This window comes from Pristis pectinata, chromosome 21 (assembly GCF_009764475.1).
Source record: "Pristis pectinata isolate sPriPec2 chromosome 21, sPriPec2.1.pri, whole genome shotgun sequence".
NCBI classification, from domain to species: domain Eukaryota; kingdom Metazoa; phylum Chordata; class Chondrichthyes; order Rhinopristiformes; family Pristidae; genus Pristis; species Pristis pectinata.
Window position 1 is genome coordinate 22,969,663 of NC_067425.1, and position 22,479 is coordinate 22,992,141.

General features: G+C 39.9%; 1 protein-coding gene across 9 annotated transcripts in view; it reads left to right on the forward strand.

The window, feature by feature from the left end:
* auts2a (activator of transcription and developmental regulator AUTS2 a) overlaps positions 1-22,479 on the forward strand; it is a 940,688-nt gene that overhangs the window by 320,848 nt on the left and 597,361 nt on the right. Inside the window, exon 1 of one of the 9 annotated variants that reach the window (XM_052035570.1) lies at positions 7,088-7,305. The exons of the other annotated variants lie outside the window; for them this stretch is intronic. Within the exon in view, the coding sequence (XP_051891530.1) occupies positions 7,258-7,305 (48 nt within the window). The 5' untranslated portion in view covers positions 7,088-7,257. Of the gene's footprint in view, positions 1-7,087; positions 7,306-22,479 lie in introns of those variants that run through there. 9 annotated transcript variants of the gene reach the window in all.

Genomic DNA, 22,479 nt, shown 5'->3' on the forward strand with positions numbered 1-22,479 from the left:
TCATGAGCCAATGATCCCAGAATGTGCACTGTGGTAATTAAGTGGCAAGTTTCAGGTGAAGGAAACTGAAACTGCAGAGGTAGCACGTCTTACCTGGTGTTAAGGGATAGATTGTAACATGAAGTCATTAGTGTCACCATTGAACAACACCTCAGGGAAATGGTAATCATGATTATTCCATTTTTCTTGTTCACGCACTGTAACCTTTCATCAGTTCCTCCATTCTGGAAGCTGGTTTTATATAAAGGTTGGTGTTGGGTAGTATGGTACTGGTAGTATGGTTGCCCCAAATAGTTTTTCTGTTGAAGACAACTCAGCTAGAGTAGGATTTCACCAACTTCAACTGAAGTAGTTGGTTTTGGTCGGATGGTGGTGGGACCTGTTGTCTTGTGTGTGGCTACAGCTGGATCGATCTTTCAACATGTGAAGGGCAATAAAGCAATTTTCTGTGTTACTGGTCTGTAGAGAACTTTCCTGACCTTGTAGCTGGTCCCATCCAGCTCAATGTTAAGTGTACGTGGGTGCACATTTAAGTAGTTGCATTCACCATTTTGGAACACACCTCATGAGTAATCTAGTTTTAAACAAACCTTCAAGTCTCACCAAAGGCCTGAGAAAAAGAAAAAAATAACTAGCATTAATATAAAGACTTTTGCAAACTCAAGACATCCCAAGTGACTTTGCAGTCAATGAAACACTTCTGTTTCACCAATCCTGATGAAAGGTCTTGACCCAAAACGTCAGCTGTCCATTTCCCTCTACAGATGCTGCCTGATCCACTGAGTTCCTTCAGTATTTTGCGTGTTGCTCCAGATTTCCAGCATCTGAAGTCTCTCTTATGTGAAACACTTTTGGTGTTGTCATTGTTGTACTGCAGGAACTGCTGACGCTTTGTGAAAAATAAAGAATGAACAGTTCAGTTCCTTAGGTCGCTGAACAAAAAGATAAAAGATCGTAGCAGAACTAAATGATGCACGTGGTATCATCAGTTATGTTGGGTTTGTAGCTGGATCAAAATATATTTGAAGACATTTCAGGATGAAGTAATGAGGTGGTTAAGTTATTGCACTAGCTGTCAGAGCTCTGGGCTATTAATCCAGAGGTAGGAGTTTGGATCCCACTGCGGCAATTGTGAAATTTAATTTTATGCCGTTAAGTCAATAATGACAACCATGAAACTACTGGATTATTGTAAAAACCTATCTGGCTCACTAACGTTCCTTAATGAAGAAAGTCTATCATCCTTAGCTGGTCTGGCTTATACATTGACTCTCAACAACTTCCTCTGTTTAGTGGTAATTGTGGATGGGCAAAAAGTGCTGGAGTTGTCAGTGACATCCACATCCAGTGAATAATTACAAAGAGATATTCAGTCCGAGTTCCGAGATGTGCAATTCAGCTGGAAGCTGAGATACTTGCAACTTTGTTGGGATACCTGAGAAGACCTAACAACATTTGTCGACAAAACACTGGTAGCATTTTGCATCTCTTTTAATGCAACTGTTTTAAATTGCATTTTGACTACATCTGTGTGTCCAACACAATTAGAACCATAATAAACACTGAGCTTTATTTTCAGCCTGACAGTGGAATGCACAAGCAATGAAATTTGGCTGCACTCGACTCTCACATCACACCAGATATAGCACTTTATTAGTTTAGCAGCTGCTTCCAAAGCATACCAAAGTATTTAAAACCCTAGGATATCCCAGTTTTTTTTTTAAGAGTAGTGAGTATATTAAACAGTTTGTTAGAAAGAGGAGAATGATTTTCTGCTATGGTTCACAGGTTAAACTGCTCCCTCTGAGTTGTTCAGGGCAGAAAAGACCAAGGTGTCACGTTAACTGCTGGAGCCAGACCTGTGGAAATACCAGGGGAGGGCAGAATTTGTTTCCATCATAATGTCCTCACCCAGTACCCCACAGCATGAAATTTGCCCACTTTTAGGCAGGGTGTTGGACATTGATCATGGTTCAGTGAAGTGTCAATGTCTCTGGTGGAATGTCAAGAGTAGGAATGTGGAAAAATTGTATTTGACAAATTTTTAATTTAACAAGTTCATTTCATGTGTCAGTCGCTCTTTGTATTGAAACAAAGTAGTCTCAGCAAAGTTCTTATCCAGCATTAGAATTGGTTCTCCTTAGAATCCAGTATCCTTGAGGTGCCTCCCACTGTATTCTCGGCTTTGTTGCTAATAGTTTTACACTGCCTGGATGGTTTGAATGAAGTCTGTAATTCTTTCCCTTTGTTACTTAGGTTGACGGATGTCTATTCATTTTTACATGGTCTATGATTCCTTTTTGAACATCTATTACTCCACATTATATGAACATATTAAAACCCATTTACCACTTCAGCCCATTTGCTTAATTGCTTGGATGTCTTAGCATCTCATCAATCTCCCTTACTCTATTCATTCAGCCACATAATTTGTTATCACAGGCAGAATTCTTGATATTGCTAGGAATACCATGCATCTAGAACTCACATAATAATGCTCCTGGATTGGACTTTGCATTCTTTCTATCTATTCATCTATCTTATGTTTAATCTTCCTTATGGAGTGCATTTCAGGTAAGGGTGACACTTTCCACCAGCCTGTGTGTCAAATTTGTCTGAAATGTTCTGTGCACCTACTTATTTCTGATTCAGTCCTCGACAGGACCATTGACAAGATAAATGAGACTAACTTCCTCCATCGAATCCTAGGCTTGGGGAAATTTGTCTTTTGCCTTATTTGCTTCTTCTAGATCTCTTTTGGTTTTCAATTCTATCAAACAGTATTCGATTTTCCCTACCCCTTCTCACCTTCTTACCCTTCAATATGCCCTGCACTTTCTCACTGTGGTCTTGAAAGTTCGCACCTTTTTCCCTTGCATTCTGCAAGAAAGGCTCTGCAATTGAACTCGTGGTCATGAGCATAGGATCATACTAGCAGAAGCAGGATGCTCAGTCCCTGAACCTGCTCTGTCATTTAGTCAGATCTCATCTTATTTGTTACTTATCTCCATATTACCACCTTTTAACCCTGTCCCTGAATACCATCAATTACCAAACATCGATCAATCTCTGATTTAATATTAATTATTGATCTACCATCAATTTCCATCTGCATGAGACCTCCAAGCTTTTGGCTGCCTTTACGTGTTTCCTCAATCTCCGTTCTGAAAGGCCTGGCTCTAATTTTGGATTCACTTCTTTCATCCCCAGCCAAAGTTCACCATTTCTGTTGGTCTTTTCTAATCAATATTAATGCCCTGAAAACTTTGATTAAATTATCCCATTTCTAAATTCTAAGGAACACAACTCCAGTCTGTGCAGTCTCTCAAATTTTAACCTTCATATCCAGGTGCTATCCTGGTAAATCAGTGCTACACTCCTTCTGTGGCCAATTTATCATTTCCTTGGCATTATGCCCATACCTGCTCACAGTTCCCTTGGTTAGTGTAGCACTCTAGAGTTGTTGTATAATTTGTAATATCGCCTGATACACTAGGAGTAAACATTTCCTTAGCACCTTTGATAATGCTTTGTGTCTGTCCATGAAATTGTAATGATCTAGGTGCATCAACTTCCAATGTATCGGCCTTCGACTACTAAGGATAAGTTTCACATATAAAACATAGAACAGTATGACACAGGAACAGGCCCTTCGGCCCACGATGTTGTGCCGAACTAAGTATACTAGTAATTAAATGCCTAACTAAACTAATCCCTTCTACCTACACAATGTCCATATCCCTCCATTCTCTGCACATTCATGTGCCTATCTAAGAGCCTCTTAAATGCCTCAAATGTATTTGCCTCCATATATTAAAACACAGATAATATTATTAAGGTTGTTGCAGATTTCATCACAGCCAGCCAAGCAACCACAAAGATTAACTCCAGTGAACACAGGCCTTTCCAAAAAATTTCTACCACTGAGCTAGGCAGCTTGATCTAATTATTTAGAGCACTTAGCGCATATACGGTATGCTGTGATTGACAACATGCAGTCAGCAATGTTAATGCAAGAGATTCAAATAACAAATTGTGTTGTTCAAGTTGAGTGCTGGGAAACTTAGTCACTAACCAACAGCCTGCCGTAGTAACACTAAGTATGGCACATGTTTCAAGACCATGGGACATCCTTACAAAACATAAACAGACTAATATTAGATCCACTGATTATAGATTAAAAGCAGTAGATCTTTGTGGATTTCCTGACAAATGTTTGGAGTCCTGGAAATAGTTTGCACCATAAAAGGTATCCTTTGTGGTCCTCTGATCTTGGGACCACCAAATCGCCATTCATCTCACACACTGATGGGTTGTGTGAAGGAGAAAATAGCATCCTACACCTAGTTCAGATCTGGAGGGTGGAGCATGTGGATTGAGAGGGTCAGCAGTTGGAGATTGGATCAGGGCCTGGGAGTTGGGTGGTATTTGGCTGGCCAGAAACCTGTAGCCTGTGGTGGAGATCAAAGCCGATGGCATGCTTTCAGTGGTGGACCAAAGAATATCAGAGATGCACTGGAGGCCAGCATTGGAGGAGAGCAGGGATCTCAGGAAATTGCATGATGGGGGTTCATGGATTTGCTGATTGGGCAATGTTTGTGGATTTGTGGGATCGGGAAGTCAGCAATCTATAGTGGACCTGGTTGGGGTTTGTGGATGAGATTGTGTGGGAACATCAGTACCATAATGTGGAGTGGAAAAACTCAAGTGTTAGGAGGAAAGTGACAGGACTTGTTAGCGGGATTTCTGTAAATCGGTGATTCCTGTGGAAAATTAATGGTATTTTCCTAAAATATCCAGTCGTTTGGAATGAGTGGAAAAAATTTGCTCAAGTTCAGGAAATCCTGATGAAAATAGATAATTGTGTATCTAGATCTTAAGTCTTAGAATTCAGGGGTGTCCTGACCTGGAAGCTCAATAGCAAACAAACTCTGACTGAACTCACCCTCCACATATTCTTCATCAAATGAATACATTCATTTGCAAACACTTTAATTTACGTTGTAAAAACATGGTTAAACATCCAGGTGTTTTCACAGAAGCAAACATGAAACAAAATCTGATATTGGAGTGCATTAGGAGATATCGGGCCAGGTCTACAAAGGCTTGTTCGAAGGCGGGAGGTATTTAAGAGTATTACAGAATAGGAGAGAGATAGAGGTATAGGGTGGAATTGCAGAACCTAAAGGCTTCGGCAGCTGAATGCATACCTTCAGTGGTAGAGCAAAGAATATCAGGGATACATGAGAAGCCAGAGTTGAAGAAGCACAGAGATCTCCGAATTGCCAAGTGGAAGAGGCTAATTAGGCAGCAGATAGTGAGGGATGTGCATCTGGAGGGATTTGAAAACAAGGGTCAGAATTTTAAAATTAAGCTGTGCCATAATTCAAGTAGAATTGTTATTTACTAATTAGATTTTGCCTTCTGAAAAGGTCACAGCTACATTTTAGCCACAGTAAAACATACTTTATAAGATATAAAATGTTTGTCTGTACAACTTACCAAGAACCAGGAAAATCAAGTAACATATCATAAAGAATATCTGATAATTACTTAAAGATGTCAGTTCAACTTCAAGTGATCTGGTTCATTACACTGCTGCCCCATAACTTGCTGAAGGAAATATTTGATAACTGTGGGACAATTGTATTTCCAGTTTTAAACATCAAATGATGATGGTGATGATCGGTATTTCACACTGCTTTCTGGAATGATTTTAAACAGGCATAACAATGCTTGAAGAATCAAGAGATCTTTGTACTGGGTGAGTGCACTCATATGTCCTTTTAGAATTGCCTTGGAGCTAAAAAAAAACAAATCCTATTTTTTTTGAAGCTGGAAAGCAAGGGATAGAAATATTTGAGACCTATTGCATGAAACATGACAGGAGCAGAAGACTATTGCCATAGTGTGCAATTTGTGGGAATCAATAACTAGCTGCCATTTAAGTAGGATGCACAATGCACTCAGCAGTTGTCTATTTGCAGACTCAATGAAAGGGTAGTATCCCACCTCATGCCAATGCATTCTTTCCAAGTAATTGAGAGCAACTTGTTTATAAAGCTTGGAACAAATAGATGTGATAAATCATGCATTTGTCCATTAGAGAAGGAAATCTGCTTTCATTACCTCATCCAGCCTATGTGTCACTCACGAAACACAGCGATGTTGGAGGTGGGGCAGTAAGGAGGGAAAAATGCACTGTGGGAGGGGCAGTGCTGAGGGAGCAATGCACGGTGGGAGGGGCAGTGCCAAAGGCACACTGCGGTGCAGAAGGGGCAAGTCTGAGGAAGTACCAAACTGAGGGAGGGGCAGCGCTGAAGCAAAATGAAATTGCCTTGCAAGCCATTTAGCTTGGAGGCAATTAGCTGCCCTTCACAGCACATCCAATGAATGAATAAATAAATAAATCATTAAGGCCCCTTACTTCAATGATACCAAACACAAATGAATTGCTTGCTTTAAAATAAAATAATCAGTCTTGGAACTGAAGGGGTTAATCTGGCATTGATGCTTTCCTACACATATAATACCCGTAACATTTTATAATTGTTGTATAGAACCAGTGGATGATAACTGAATATCAGGCTTCTTCAACATAGCAGTCTGATGTAAATTGGAAAAAGCAAGCAACTTTTACAGTTTTATTATGCTGTCCATTGTGACTGCTGGTTGAACAAGTCAGAAAACAAACACATTCTTGTGAAAATAGATGTGAAAGGGCTTGCTTAGTCAAGCTCCTGGTAATTATTTTCAGAATCTGTGTAGTGTTATTTTGATGCAGCACTGGGGCGCAGTCCCACATATGAACTCGGATGGGCTGCAGTTTCCTGTCAGAATAATGTTTAGTCAGGTGTTAATCCGTGTCTGGAGGGGAAGCATTGGATTTCATTATCCATTCTGCAGAGGGATTGGCCTCTTGGGACTGGGCCAGGTCTGAAGCCTCTTGGCTTACTGACATGTGCCATTTGTGATGAATGCAGCTGAAGTCCATTTGAGAAATTCTCTTGTCATGCAGCCAATCTGTCAGAGCCACGCAGAGCGAGGCTTTGAGGAAGCGGGGCTCAGTAGCAAGCTCTGAGCGCTTTAAGGGCAGAATAAGACAGGAAAAGAGAGAACCTTCACTACATGCCCTTTGGAAAACATCTACCAAACAGGAATCCTGCTGGCATTCAAAGCTTTTTATAAGTGAACACAGTTTCTTCTTTTCTTTGAAAAAAAAATCCTTTTTGCCTGTGAGGAGCAGGAGGTGAGACAATGATTAAATCGAGCTGGTTCTATGTCAAGTTCAAGTACGCAGAGAAGGTAAGTCGATATGTTTTACTTTTCACTACATCCCCAAGGTTCCTCCCTGCAGACCAGCCCTTAACTGTCCCTGCATGTCTGCAGAGGGAAGGAGAAAGCCATTGACTGAGCAGCCTTGTGGCTTTCTCTTTCTCAGTTCTTTGAATAAAATGGTTGCTGTGTCATTGATAACTTGTGCTGACAGACACCTGCCCGGTGTTAACTGGAAATAAAGTGCTGGTTATTTTGTTCTAAGCCACAAACTGTCATTGTTTTAATTGTGAAATGTTTCACAGCTTCTGGTGCTGCTCTTGATTATTTCTGGGGGAGAGTTAGTTGTGGAGTTGCTTGGATTTTTCTCAAGTGAGGTCTTGTACACAATACTGTCTGTGTTTTGCACAAAAAATTAGGCAGGGTAAACTCAGCAGGAATGAAAAGTGGACCAATTGTTGCAGAATCTTTGAGAAATACTAAGCTGCAATAAAATAATGGGAATCAGTGCTGACCTGAATACTTCAAAGTTAATTTAATTTTTATTTGCTTCACTTCAATGCAGGCAAATAAATAAGCAAGTAAGCAAAATAAAATACAAATCATTTAATTTCCTACTAGTTCAACAGGAGGACCAAACTTCCCAATCCTTTTGTAAAAATTTAATATTTCTGTGCAATGCCCATAAATATGATAATTAACTTTGTAAATATCTTCACCCATTTTATTGTCCTTTTTAAAAAGTGCTTTTGTTTTCCAATCTGACAGCCCGTCCCCACAAGCAGCAATTTTCTGGACCTGTGCTAATGGGTTTTGTTTATGTTCTGATGTGAACTTTCTGTATTGTCGTTCAATTGTAATGAAAGGTGATAGGAAGCTTAAAAATATTGGTGGGATTATCTGCTCCAGCCAGCACTACATCTTCTCCTCAGCCATTTCTCTTGCTGTTTAATTTCATTTCTGTTAATGTAAATAAGTCTGTGTGTGTAAATTGGGACTACCTTTTGAAGTATTTCAAATAGTTCACCCATTATCTTCAGATGCATTTCATGTTAAATATTGACAAGTGGCTTTCACGCATTTCTAGAATTATTTTATAATTTGCTGAGATCTTGGTACATGATTTTCTAGCAGAATATGGTCAGTGAACCCTATTGTCACTTTTCTCTCTTTTGTACTTTCTTGTATTACTCATTTGCCTGCTGCTTAATTCCCCTGCTTATTTCCACCTTCTGTCCTTTATTCCCTCTCTCTCATGCATGCAGTTCATTAAGAAAATATTTTACAGATGCAAAATTTCATGGGTTAATCAGAACAGAGACGAGAACAGTTCTGCCTCTTGGCAAAAAAAAATGTCTGACCCTAAAGCTATGCGTTGGCTTTGCGTGTTTCAATACCCTATTACTATTTCTTATTGTATTTCAAGATTTTGTCCTTTTCTATCTCTGCAGTCTCCTCCTGTGCTACAATTTCTTGAATTCTTCATTCTTCTGAGCCACTCACCCACCCAGAATCTTATCCTGTCCTTTCTGCTTCATCACTGGTGGTCTTATTTTCATAGCCTAGACCCCAAATTCCAAAATCCCTTTGCCTCTTCCTATTTGAGATCTTCCTTCAAAGCCATTCATTTACCATGGGGATTTCAGTCCTCCTGTCATTTCCAAGTTTCTATTTTCCCTTCCTGCTCAGTGATGTGGCTGTCAGCACTTTAATATTGCATTAAAAGATGACATAATGACAGGTAGTAGAAACAGCAATATTGTCCACAGTAACAGCTCTGGGAGTGAAGCAAATTCATATTGTTAATACTGGTTTGATATGGTCCCAGTTAATATAAAGCCAAAACAAAAATGTAATCTCCAGAACACTATGTACCTTAGAAATTCAAGTGCCTCAGAAGAGATATCAGTTTCAAAGGAAATATAGACTGATGCCTTCACTAAAATAGTTGTGGGACATTGCTCAGCCTTCAGCTCCCCAGAAGGCAGTTTGCCTGCTCCAATCAAATGGAAAAGATTTCATAAGTATATTTGTTACCAAAGTGATGTCCTTTAGTATTGTGGTGATTTCCTCTGTCTGCTTTTGTTTTACAGAAGAACTGTGATTTAACAGCAGGGGAGCACTATGTAAAGAGATTTAGTACAGTTTTGCTTGTGAACATTATGAATAAAATCTAATAAAGAAACTTCAGCACCATGATTTTAAATCATTTATCCAGTGTCTTCTGATAAATGTGTGAAGAAATGGACATTCTGTGGATCAGAGATAAATGAAAACTCTTCACTGCCTCAGTTCTTGAATAAAAATTGCCCACTGAATGTTGTGAGCCAATCTCCTCTCCCATGCCCTGTGGATCATTGCTGCCTTTTGAGTCAAATTCCCTACATTGGTTTTGCTGAAATAAAAACCATGAAGCTGAAGTTTGAATACCTGCCTTAGCTGGCATCTAGGCCTTGCCATCAGGTTTTGAGCAATAAATGTCACCAAATGGAGAGACAGGGCATCTGCATTCATGCTTCGTAGGTTCTTCAGTTATTCCTGCTAAAATAATCAATTAAATGCTTTTTAGAGTGATTAGTGCAAAGGATTTAATGCACTGTGTAAAAAAAAGACAATGTCCAAATTTGTAAAGCTAACTGGTACATATAATCACCAACAGTCATCATGTGAATCTCATCCTGGCTGTTGAACTGGGATGGGTCTATTACTTATACAACTCTTGCTTGGGACCTGAGTATCATTTTCATGGTCAAGGAAAGTGGTACATTCTGCCCTTCAGCACTAACTGAGCAGACTAACCAGCAATTAGACTTAAGACCTGGCACTGGTGTCGTTTGTACAATTATTTGGAGGTTCGATTGTTATATTTGTGTAGGAGAATTTATAATAAGTATATTTTAACAACAACTTGTAAACTTCAGGTATTTAGTTAATCAATGACCAACTACATACAGTATGGGCACTGTGGCCAAAGGCAGCATTATTTGTGCACCCCTCACTACCCTCAAAGTGAGTGTCTTGTTAGGACATTTTGTAAGGCAGTGTAACGTGAACCACATTGCTGAGAGTCTGGACTCACATATGAATCAGACCGGCAAGGATGACAGAGAAGTGAACCAGATGGATTTTTATGACAATCAAGTAGTCACTGTTACTTGAGTTTTAATTTAAAAATATGTAATTAACCAAATTTAAATGCCCCTACTGCCTTGATAGAATTTGAACTTGTATTTCTGCATAAGTAGGCCCCTGGATTACCAAGTCAGCAATCTAACCAGCATGCCCCTGCACCCACAGAATCATTGTTGATTCAAATTGATTGCACTTCTGCCTCTTCCAGAGAAATAATGATGCCACTATTCCTGGCTTGAGGGAATGTGACTGAGTAGTTTAGCACACCTGGAGACTGCATGGATGGGCAGATAGGATTCATTTTAATGCACCTGAATATACTATATTACTGACCTCCACTAACTGAATTTTACTGGATTAATTGTCCCACTTTATCTCCTGATACTGTAGTTTTGATCATAAGTTTGCTCTGCTTTGATGAAATTGTTTTTAAATAGATTTTGCATGCTGTTCTTGATTGTGCAGTGTTTAAGTGGACTATTTGCTGAGTAAAATAGACCAGTTGTAAGTCCTGCTGCACCAGCTGTCCACTTCCAATGCATTGGCTGGAAAGGACATTACTAGACATTCCATGTAAACTAATGTGACAGTTGTGAAGCTACAAGTTGAGGTTGCAACTTTGTTCTTCTGCAATTAGTGACAGAGCAAGATATGATCAGTGATTGACCATATTGGGGCAGGCACAGTAGTGTAGCGGTTAGCATAACGCTGTTACAGCACCAGCGACCTAGATTCAATTCCGGCCGCTGTTTGTAAGGAGCTTGTACGTTCTCCACGTGTCTGCGTGGGTTTCCTCTGGGTGCTTTGGTTTCCTCCCGCATTTCAAAGACGTATGGGTTAGGAAGTTGTGGGTGTGATATGTTGGCGCCGGAAACGTGGCGACACTTGCGGGCTGCACCCAGAATGCTCTACGCAAAAGGTGGATTTCACTGTGTGTTTTGATGTACATATGACTAATATATTGGAACCAGAGAAAGACTTACAGTATCTCTTCCAATGTGCTAATAGGAAAGTAATTTTCCACGGCCTGGAAAATGTTCCAGCAGTCCGCGATGATCATAGAGAGTATACATGTATGGTTGTGGGTGTGAGCAACATGGGGATCCCATGTGAGGTTTCCAAATTTCAAATAGCTACCTGAGATTCATGTACCCAGTGAGCAATGGGAATCGGAAGAGATATTCACAGGCCATAGGTGCCCAGGAGCTGACTTTTGACATGAGAAATGCTGTCAGCTCAGAAAAGAGCAGATAATTATCAGATCATGAGAAAATCGATCAAATTATGGAAAATGGAAACAGGAAAGTAAATAGATATAACTTTGTAAATATTTCTATCCATAGGACATTGAATGAAATATCTGAAACTTAATCTTCAAGGCCAATGATCTCTGAAAGCCATATCAAATTACAGATTCATTATCAGAATTTTACATGTGTTCTGAGATGGTATTCTGGGATTCCAGAATTGCTAAGTATGTCCTGACTTGCTTTTGGACAACATCATGGAGTTTTCATCACCTCGCATCTCAGTAGTTTATCACTGTGACTAAAGATGACCCAGTGATTCCCTATCATCAAATCAAGAAAATCTTTGCAAATGAGCCCATTTCTGCTCTAACTCCACCATTTCAGCTGAATTAACAAGGTAAATATAACATGACATTTGATTTTTTTTCTTCTGGTCAGGAGTTTGAAATACTTTTCTGTCGGAGATGGCTGCGATATTTACTGCTTCTGAGGCTGCCTTGCTCTAACATCAGAAGATGGTCATATCTATTGCTAAAGATGAGAATAATCATTGGGCAAATATTTATGGAGTGAAAGGTACTTTGGTGTAAGTCAGAGAATGCAGCCGAAATACAAAAAGTAGAATTCGCAAAACTCTGCGCTCACTGAGCAGGATATTGAGCAGCCCAAAGAGAACAGGAATCCAAGAACCTTCCTCTCATAATTGAAAATGTTGGAATGGATGTATTTATCCAGTAGCTTTGAGAACGTCAGGAAGAGTTGTAAAGAAAGTGAAACTCTTTAGGTGTGCAGTCACTGCCATAACACAGGAAAGCAGTTATTATGGAGCAGATTCCATAGGAAGCATACCCATGAATTTTTATTTTGTCCTATCTGAAAGGAATATGGTGTAATAGCGAATGGTTGTGTCACAAAGAGAATGGACACAAAGAGAATGTTATCACTCCAAATTGAAATGGTTGAAATCCTAATGCTGATCAGGGCAAACTACTTCAGCATGGCTACTGCACTTTTCAGAAGTTAGGACAAGGAACAAATTTTGCAGAAAAATATTTATAGCATTCAGATCATGAGAAAATTAATCAAATGCTATGTTACATTTGTCATAGTTTAAGTGAGATAGTGTGGTTAGTGAAGAACTGGGCTTATTTGTGAAGGCTCCCATTATTTGACTGTAATTTTTTGCTAGGATACCTTCAGTAACTCCATGACATTTTCTAAAGGCAAGTCAGGACCCGGTGAGCATTTGTCTGGGAAATATCAATAGGTGGAATACACAGGTTTTGTGTTGAATCCATTAATGAAAGGTGCATAGCTTTGTAGGTTATGTATTTGCATTTACAGCATTAGCTCTTGAATTGCACAAGGGCATTAGTGAAACTGCTTGGCTAAAGTTTCCTGGAAAGGAATGGATGCTTTCAGTACCATGTGTCCCAACAGTATTAGCATTCCAAGCATTTCAACTTGATGAATATACAAGAGCCTGCCAACGCTGGAATCTGCAGCATCATACAAGATGCTGCAGGAACTCAGTGGGTCAGGCAGCATCTATGGAGGGAAACAGACAGTTGATGTTTTGGGTCGAGACCCTTTATCTGGACTGAAAGAGAGAGTGGAGATAGTCAGTGTGAAAAGGTGAATGGAAGGGATGGGGCCAGAGATGGCAGGCGATAGGTGGATCCAGGTGGGGATTAGAGGTAGACTGATGGGGGAGGGGAGAGTGGGAATAGCGCTAGAAGTGGAAGTGATAAAGGGATGAAGGTGATGGAATCTGACGGGAGAGGAAGGTGGAGCACGGAATAAAAGGAGGAAATTAGCGAAGGCAGATGGAAGTAGTGAGGGAGGGGAACCAATGGGAGGAGTGTGTGGGTGATGGAGGGTGGAGGAGGGGAAAGAGATTGTGATGGGGTGAGGTAGGACAGAGGGGGAGCATTTCAATTTAATGTTCACTCCCAATGAAATAACATCCAATGAAATCTTGATAACTGAAGAAGACAAACAATTGAACAACATTCTCCATTGCTTTAATTTTGGGCCAGATTCTTTCACAATTGCTTTGCCTTGAGGCTTTGCTAAAAATTGACTGCTGGGATCTTCACACTTGGTGGTTAGAGTGTCTCTTCCTGATATATTCAGAGCATCTGTGTCTGTGTGTCTCCTGTCTGTGAAGTACTGAGCGGAGCAAGGGCGTTTGACCATCTAGAAACAGAGTAAAATAATCTCTGCAGTTAAAACTTACATATTTCCTAAAACAAACGTGGGCATTGCATACTTGTTGTGCTGAAACACTGATTCCTTGTATTTTTGGGAAGAAAAAAATGTGTTCAAAATTCTTCAAATTTCTTATATATTCACATTTCTAATATAATCCATCCATTATTGTTATTAAGTTAACTACTCACATGCAGCATAAATTAAATGTTACCGATATTTTTTTTGAAAAGGAAGGGGAAGTTTAGAAAGCCCTCTTTGTGCTGTACGACAAGTGAGGTAAAAAGAAACATGATCTCTTAATGATTTAAGCATGCGTGTTTTTGTGAGCAGCTTTCTGGTCTCCCTATTTCCCACAGCCCAACTCCCTTTTCTACATTTAAAATAGAAATATATTGCACACTGTTTCTTCAAGAACAGAATTATATTTCAATCAAAGGAATGTTCATGAATTGAAGTGATGGGTCTTAAACAGTTAGCTCCATTTGTACAGTACAAGCTTGCATCCTTGTATGGTCAGCTATGGGTCTTTATTGGAACAGCTGGAGAAGTACTGAAGAAAAGCCAGGTGTTTCCACTTATGGATAGATGGAAAATGAAAGGACAATCAGTGGGAATGACTTGAAGCAGGCAAACACTGATCAGGCTTGGCAGATGGTGAAGACCAAGTCTCCAGCCTTGCCATTTAGTCTGAGAATGTTATCTGGCGACCAGGAATCTTCAAGTAAAAGAACAGAAATTGAGGAATCGTGCACAAAGTCTTTGTTTTGTAATTGGAATAAATGTAATCTTATCTCAGTAGAGTGAAGAAAATTTGCCATTTTCACTACTTGGGTTTGAAACTAAAGTTCATCCTTTAAGTGGGCTTGGACAATTTTGTCTCCCCTAGAGCAACAAACAATCTGCTGGAAGAACTCAGCGGGCCGAGCAGCATCTGTGAGAGGAAAGGAATTGTCAATGTTTTGGGTCAAAACCATGCTTTAGGAAAATTAATCAGTCCTGATGCAGGGTTTTGACCTGAAACATCAACAATTCCTGTACTTCCACAGATACTGCTCGACCCACTGAGTTCTTCCAGCAGATCTTCTCCATATTCCAGCATCTGCAGTCTCTTGTCTCTTTCTGTCTCTCCTAGTTTTTATCTCCTTTGGGCTGTGGACTTGCTGTCATCCACATCACAGTATGACCAAAGTCAAATTCACCCCATCTTATGCTGATTAGGGGCCAGGGTTGGCTGTGACAGTAATGTCTTGTTAACAGCACATGCAGTTCTCGATGTGCAGATTAGTGGGATTCAGAGTCACAAATCTCCAACACTAACCAGCTGGCCTGTGCTTTCATGTTGTTTGTTCCACACCAATAACATCTTATCTGTGCCCTCCCTGCTACTTCTAAAAACTTGCTTGGATTTCCACATTAATTGGTCATCAAGCCCACTAAACAGGTGTTTAAATCTGATAATTAATAGCATAAGCGCCCATTTGGTGATGCAATACTTGTTTGTGACTGTCAATCAACTCTCTGGCCTGTTTAAACTGTGGAGGCTCATTTATTGTTGATAGGGACTTGTTATTTGAGATTTTAAAGTAAGTGAAGATTTAAACTTAACATTTTTCTCTCTCTTTCCACCTCTTTAATTCACTTTTTGGGCATTATTTGAGATTAATTTGGCCTGCTTCATGTTTTGTTGTTCCATTGTTTTATCCTTACAGTCCTTGAAATTCATTGGATCTGGGGATACACTGTTGGGCCTACCAGTCACTGAGGTCTCTGATTCCCATATTTCCCTTGCCACATTTCTTGAGGTATACTGCTCTGGCAAGTTCCCATCCAGTGTATGTTCGTGAATGGATGAATGATGTACTTACAGCATCAGAACCAGTAAGGGTCAGCATATGCTTGATAGTTTGTTTCAGTCTCTCCCTCTATATGTTATGGATATATTGTGTCATACACAAAATATATGAAATAAATATTTCCTACATTTGGGAAGCAGAATGCTACGTTGGCTGTAACTCTGGAAAGACAAGTGGAAGCAGATAAACTGGCTGTTGTTATTCTGTTGGAGTGCTTTTCTAGAAGCACTGTTCTTGGAACAAACTACATTGAAAATCTGCCATGGTAGTCACTGGAGACCAGTTTATCCTGCAGCAGATTTGCTCATTTGACCTTTCACAATCTGCTTCCATGCATGCTCATCGAGGCCTGTGCTGTGGAAAAGAGCACTTTCCCACTTTGTGCATTTGAGTTCATTTACCAAATCTCCCAGGCCTGATGCAGCATGGATTACACTGCTCATCCAACACTTCCCACCACAGTAGGTCATTAATGTACCTTCAATCCCTGGCGACCACCTCGTGTAAAGTTTGCAGCTCCCACTCAACTATTCCTAATGAGATTAGCAGTTGATAATTTAATGATGTTTTAAATCATGGGCTTATCTTCATTTGGGTAAATAGAGAGGCATGTGGTCATCTGAAAGAACTCCCTCTATCAATCAAGGATATGTATCTCTTGGGTAGAAGGGCAACAACCTAATGAGCTTGACCATCCAACATCTCAGAAAAGTTTTTAAATTTGATTGGAGCATTCATGATGAATCAAACATTGTGAGATCTGTTAACATCTCTTAACATCCAGCAAAGTCCAATGCAGAGTGTACAGATTGATAACGTGGAGACACAATGAGCTCAAGCACTGTGCACGTGCTTTATTCGAAGGTTCTTCACAGATTGGCTTTGGAAGTTTCTCTCCCTGTTGTTGCAGCCCTGAGTCAGTTAGTCATTTGACAGAATTCTTTAAAGGAGGACAGCCTTAAAACGACAATTATTTTACATACTGCAAAAGGTGATTTTCAAAAAAAAATCCTTTCAACATGCCCATATGGTCTCCTGTGAGGTCCCTGGTGCAATATATATGGAAAATAGTGCAATATTTTCAAAATGATAACCAACACTACCGACAATAGTATTACGCCAAAGGTAACTTCCATTTACATAGTGCCTTTGACATGGCAAAACATCCCAAGCTGCTTCACAGGCGAATTATCAAATGCTGTGGCAGAGGGATATCATAAACTTGATCCATGAAGTAGGATTTAAGAAATGTCTGAAAGAAGGAAAGAGGGGAGGAGAGCTTTAAGGAGCAAGCTTAAGGTCTTGGTTAGTCACCAATAGTGGAGCAATTAAATGTTGTTATGCTCGATACCCAGCATTCAAGGTATGCAGATACCTCATGGTGCTGGAGGATTATCTAAGGATTAGCAAAACTATGGAAAGATCTGAAAACAAAGGATCAGGTTTTTAAATCAGTGCTGCTTAACTGGGGCCCTGTCTAGGACAGCAAGAGTAGGGATGATGGTTGATTGGGTCTCCCTTTTAATTAATGTCTGCACATTGTCGGAATGTCTGATTGGTTAGTTTACCTGAAATATATTGGACTTGTATTTACATATTTCAGAGCCAGCTACAGTTTGCTTCAGCTTCTAGTCATTGTGGTTGCTGGGGAAGTTTCATTGAGATTAAGCAGCCAGATTTTGGTGATCTTGTGCCAAATGGAGAACGACTGCTGCTTGTGGGCACAAGTTTACAATACCTGGGGCACAGTGTAAAAAAAAACTTGGCCCCATCACGTTAAATCTGCTCATGAGTGATGAAGTGCCTTTTCAGGGACTTGTCAGTGGTTCTTGTTAGGAAATATAGGATGATTTGTGATTTTCTTAAATTCTGCGGTTTGCCTCAAGGCATAAGAAACTGAGCAGTAAATTTTCACACCTGGAATTTCCCCGTGTCTCTTGTCTCCTCCTGGAACATTGAGAAGTAGGAACTCAGTTTCCATGAAGTAATCTTTTCAACATAGGTTTTGTGTGGATTCTAATACTGAAATTATACAGGAGGAGAACAGAAAGTAAACAGAATGTATCCTTTCGAGATGTAATTGAGGTGTATGCACAGCCTGAATTCTTCCCACTCCATACATAAATGCTGTGCCTTCTCCTCAAGTTCTACCATTTCTAATGTGGGTTTATATTTTTAGTCACCGGACTCCTTGAGAGAATGTTTCACTGCGCGGAGATTTGATAGTTACGCCACATAATCAGCACATGGTGGAGAAATCAATAAGGAGCACACATCAGTGCAGTGAGGGTTGGCTCATTATGAATTAATTCCAGAGTAATTTATTTAACATTGAGAAAATTGGCCTTGATATATTTGTGTAGATTGGACCATAGCCATTTGTTATTTTGTATGTATTACCAGAAATCCAAGGCTTGTTTTATTTTGTCTACAATTGACGAGGTTTGTGGTTTTTTTTTGCATCAAGTTGCCTTGAGTTTCCTTTGCTCATCTCCAACTCTACTGATCTTAATAGAGAGGTCAGTAACTAGGGGGTAATAGATTTAAGTTAACTTTGGATGGATTAGAGGGGTATTGAGGAAAAAACCACTTCACTCAACAATCTATGTTATAGAACTTACTGTTGAAGGATGGTGCAGGCAGGGATTCTCATCATATTTAAAAGGTACTTGAATGAGCATGTGAAGAGACATAACCTGCTGGAATATGGACAAATCTAAAATCCATTGTTGACTGCCATAGACTGATGGGGCTAATGGTGTCCTTTAGCACCTTAAATTACTATCAATAATTTGCAAATGATGAAGACTGTGTGATTTTTTTTCACCAGAGGATGCAATAAAAACAGATGGATCATAAGTATAAAAGAAAAACCATAAACATAAATTTAAAATTAATTTCTAATATTCCCTTTTCCTGGTAATCAAAGGGGGTTGTTGTAAAGGAAGTAAACATCTGGGAGCTGTCACTTTAGATATAGTGATGTAAGCATCTCATAGGTGGCAATGGATAACACACGAACTTGTTCATTGTATTGAATGTATTTTGAAGTATGTCTGAATCCTTTATCCTTAAGCTTACTTCTGTATTGACTGAAATTGAAATTTTTCATCATTCAAATCCTTAGGTTTGACAGACCTCTTTGAAAAGAGTAATCCTGCCTTTCACTAGGTGTTCAGAATGGTAGTTTTACTGACAACAGAGATTAAACATAAACTATAAAACTGTGTAGAGCCTTTCCGAAGCTTTACTTGGAAGAAAGAATGCAGCCTTTAGAGAAAAGCAGAATTGAATTAAAGTGTTCAAGTGCCTTGGGGCATTCTTTCTACATTTAACGTTCCATATAAATCCTTGTTACTGAATTGAAATGTTCAAAAAAATTTGATCAGGTGGATGCTACCCTGGTGCAGTTGTCAAGAAAAAGAGGACATAATTTGTTCTGTGGCTCTACAGAGTATGTTTAAAGTTCATCAAAATCACTGTTGTTGTAACTTCAAAACAGATTGTTAAAAACAATGAACAGTAGCTTCCAGGATTTAGCATATTCAATTCTGCAAGAGAAATCAACTCTTTAGATTATTGCCAGTCAGAGTAGCAAACATTTAGAGGCCAGGGGCAAAAAAACAGATTGCCACCAGTACACTGACTAAATTATTTCACTGTGTGCTCACTGTAATAAGTCAAGAAAGGTGTTCCTTTTCCGGGTTTTTTTTATAAGACCTTGAGGACCAAGTTATTATAAATCACAATAAACAATTCAAGCAAAAAAAATACTTCCTTTAGTATTAAATTTCCATATGAAAGACGGCAGGCCAAACTTTCAGTTGTCAAAGTCTGAGCTTGACCTCTTGTTTAAAGGTCACTTCCTCTTTTCATTGAGCTAGGAGCAGTTTATGTCAATCACTCTTTTAATCTGCCAGTTTCAGATGTGCAGAGGGAATGAAACTGGCACCTCAGCAACAGAAACATTCATCTGCTGGGGGGAGAAATCCTTTTCCATGTGATCCTTGAATGTCTTTGGGGAGAAACAAAAGCCTTTTTATTAGTGCTGACATTGCAGTCTTCTTAATTACAAAATAGTCTCTTGTCTAATGCCAGTCATCATGGACAGATCGAGAGATTCCCCCTTCCCCCCCATATTTAAATCTTGACAATCCTGTTATTAAAGGAGACACAATCCCTTTTTCCAGACAAATTTGAGGGTTTTAAATGTTAATGGGTGCATATTTTTCATGTAGCATAGTTAGTTTAAACCAAAAAATGCTACAGCCTGACAAAAACACTGATTTTGTCGTGCCCAGTTTTAAATGTGCAACCTCAATGAGCATGCTCAGTGGTTAACTATTCACCCTTGTACTTTTTTGTCGGATGGCAGACAGATGAGCCAGTGTCTACAGGCTGTGTTGTGCTGGGCCTGGCCTCTCTACACGTGCACAGTGTCCACCCTGCACCTTTTTTTGATTGAGGAAGCTTGGACCACCTGACCCTACACACCTGAGAGGCATCCCATGAGGCAGTGCAGGCTCCCAGTGTTGAATAGGCTCCAACCAGAGTGGAGACCCCAAGGCCCTGAATGGTGAGTAGGCCTCAAGGCTATGCCCCCAGCACACCATGGCAGCCATTGACAGCTTGCCAGCAGTTGTCAGAGATGCTTCAAAACTACAAATATTAAAAATTAAAATGGGTTAAGGTCACAATGTTACAAGAGCATTAAAATAAATTAAGTAAAACACTTCCCTGCACTTCCCTTTCTCAGCAGAGTCAGTGATCCCACCAATGTGTCACCATTCATTCTGCAGTCTTCCCTGGTATAAAGCTGAGAGACCTGGTGCAAATTGCATCTAGATCCCGTCTTTTATCACATCAGCACTCCACTGTTGGCCTCAGTGGTAAGTCCAGTGATAGAGTGGACCGTCGGGTTGTCTGCATCTGTCAATTGGCTCATCCCAGCCTTCCGAATTCCAATGTAGGCATGCAGAGTTAAGAGGCTTACTGAGGTGTGATCAGTCAAGAGGCTGTTCCCTTGAGAGCCACTGCCTTCAGTCAGTATGATTCAGAATTACATCTTGACCACCACCAAAAACAGAGTAATGTTCTTGAAGGCACCATTACTTTTGTTGTTTGCAGTCACCAGGTAGTTGGGTGTCAGCCTTGACCCATTCGCCAAGGCACTCACCTGTGCATCAAAAGATTTGTGGTTCCATCCCCATTCCAGAGATTTGAGCACATAATCTGAGCAGATATTTTAGTGCGGTACCAGTGAATGAGATGTCAATTTAAATTCTGGTGTAAGTTCCCAGATGGACAAAACAGATACTAGGAGAGGACTAGGGGTCTTTTCCTCAATCTCCTAAGTGACATTTATTTGTCCAACAGAATCCTTGGACAATGTTACCCAAGCACACATCAGCACATTGTTTCTTATGTTGTTTCTATCTTGAAAAAGCACTTCATTGACTCAGAAACTTTGAGATTTGAGATGGTAAAAGGCGCTGTCTGTGTTGAGGAAGAGTGGATGAGGGCAGTTTGCTGGGTTGATTTGGGAAACAGCTGGTTGTGAGAAAATTGTACAGTTTCAGAGAGGCTTAAGTTAGCAGGCAAGTAGTTGCCTGGATGTTGTCTTTCTGGCTTTCATAAGACTAGACTCTAAATAATATCTTGCCAAATGAGGTACTTTGAGGTATTTTAATGGCAAAGGCATTTCGTGGGACGCAACCTTCTGATCTTGTACACATATTCCCTGCACTGCAAGTACTCTGTGGCTTTCTGTAATGGAACATGACCAAACCTTCGTATGTGTCCAACCCACACAGCGCAATTCTGTCTATATCTTATTGCCAACAAACTGTGATGTGACTTGTGCAGGCTTCAATGTGCTGAGGCAGAGAATCCCCTGCGACCTTTGTGGTAGAAACTGGGCAATGTGAGCAAAAACATTTGGAAGATACGAATTAGTTCCCGTATTTCATTTTTTGACCTAAGAGTCAAATGCACACTGAGCTTTAGGAGAAAAGCGGAAACAGATTTGTTTGCTTTCTCTTTGTCTGCTGAATATTGCAATTTGAGAAAAGTGTCTGATGTTCATTGTCACTGAAATGCTGAAGCCAGCTTTCAGAAACCCTGCAGTGAAAACATATTTTGATCACATTAGCAGTCAGTCAGAATGGAAGGCAAAAGCCCAGCATGAGGAGAATCTGTCCTGCCAATTTCATTTTGTTTCACTTGATCCTATGAATGCTATCTATTTCAGAGGTACACTTACTGGACTAGAAACCCAGAAACATGGACCGATGATCAGAGGCACGAGTTCAAATCCTTCATGTAGCTGGAAAACTTAAATTAATTTCACTGACTGAATGTAAAAACAAAGCTAGTATCAGTAACAGTTACCACAAAACTAGTGGATTGTTGTAGAGAGCCATCTTGCTTCATGGATGTCTCTTATTAGCTGTTCCACGTGGTCTGGCTTAGGTTCGACTCTAGATCCACAGTTAATGTGGTTGATACTTAACTGCCCCCTGAAATTGTCTAGCAGCCCACTCATTTCAAGGGAAAGGAGGAATGAGCAACAAATGCAGGCTTTGTGGACAACACCCACATCCTGTATATGATTTGTGAGAATAATCAGTCCTTTCTGAATTTTCTTGGGGTTATTGAAGTGTTTCCCATCCCACAGCATGTGTCAGTTTTCCCAGTTAGTCTCTTTACAGGTGGCTCTGAGTTAATCATTTGCCTCTCTTTACAACCATTCATTC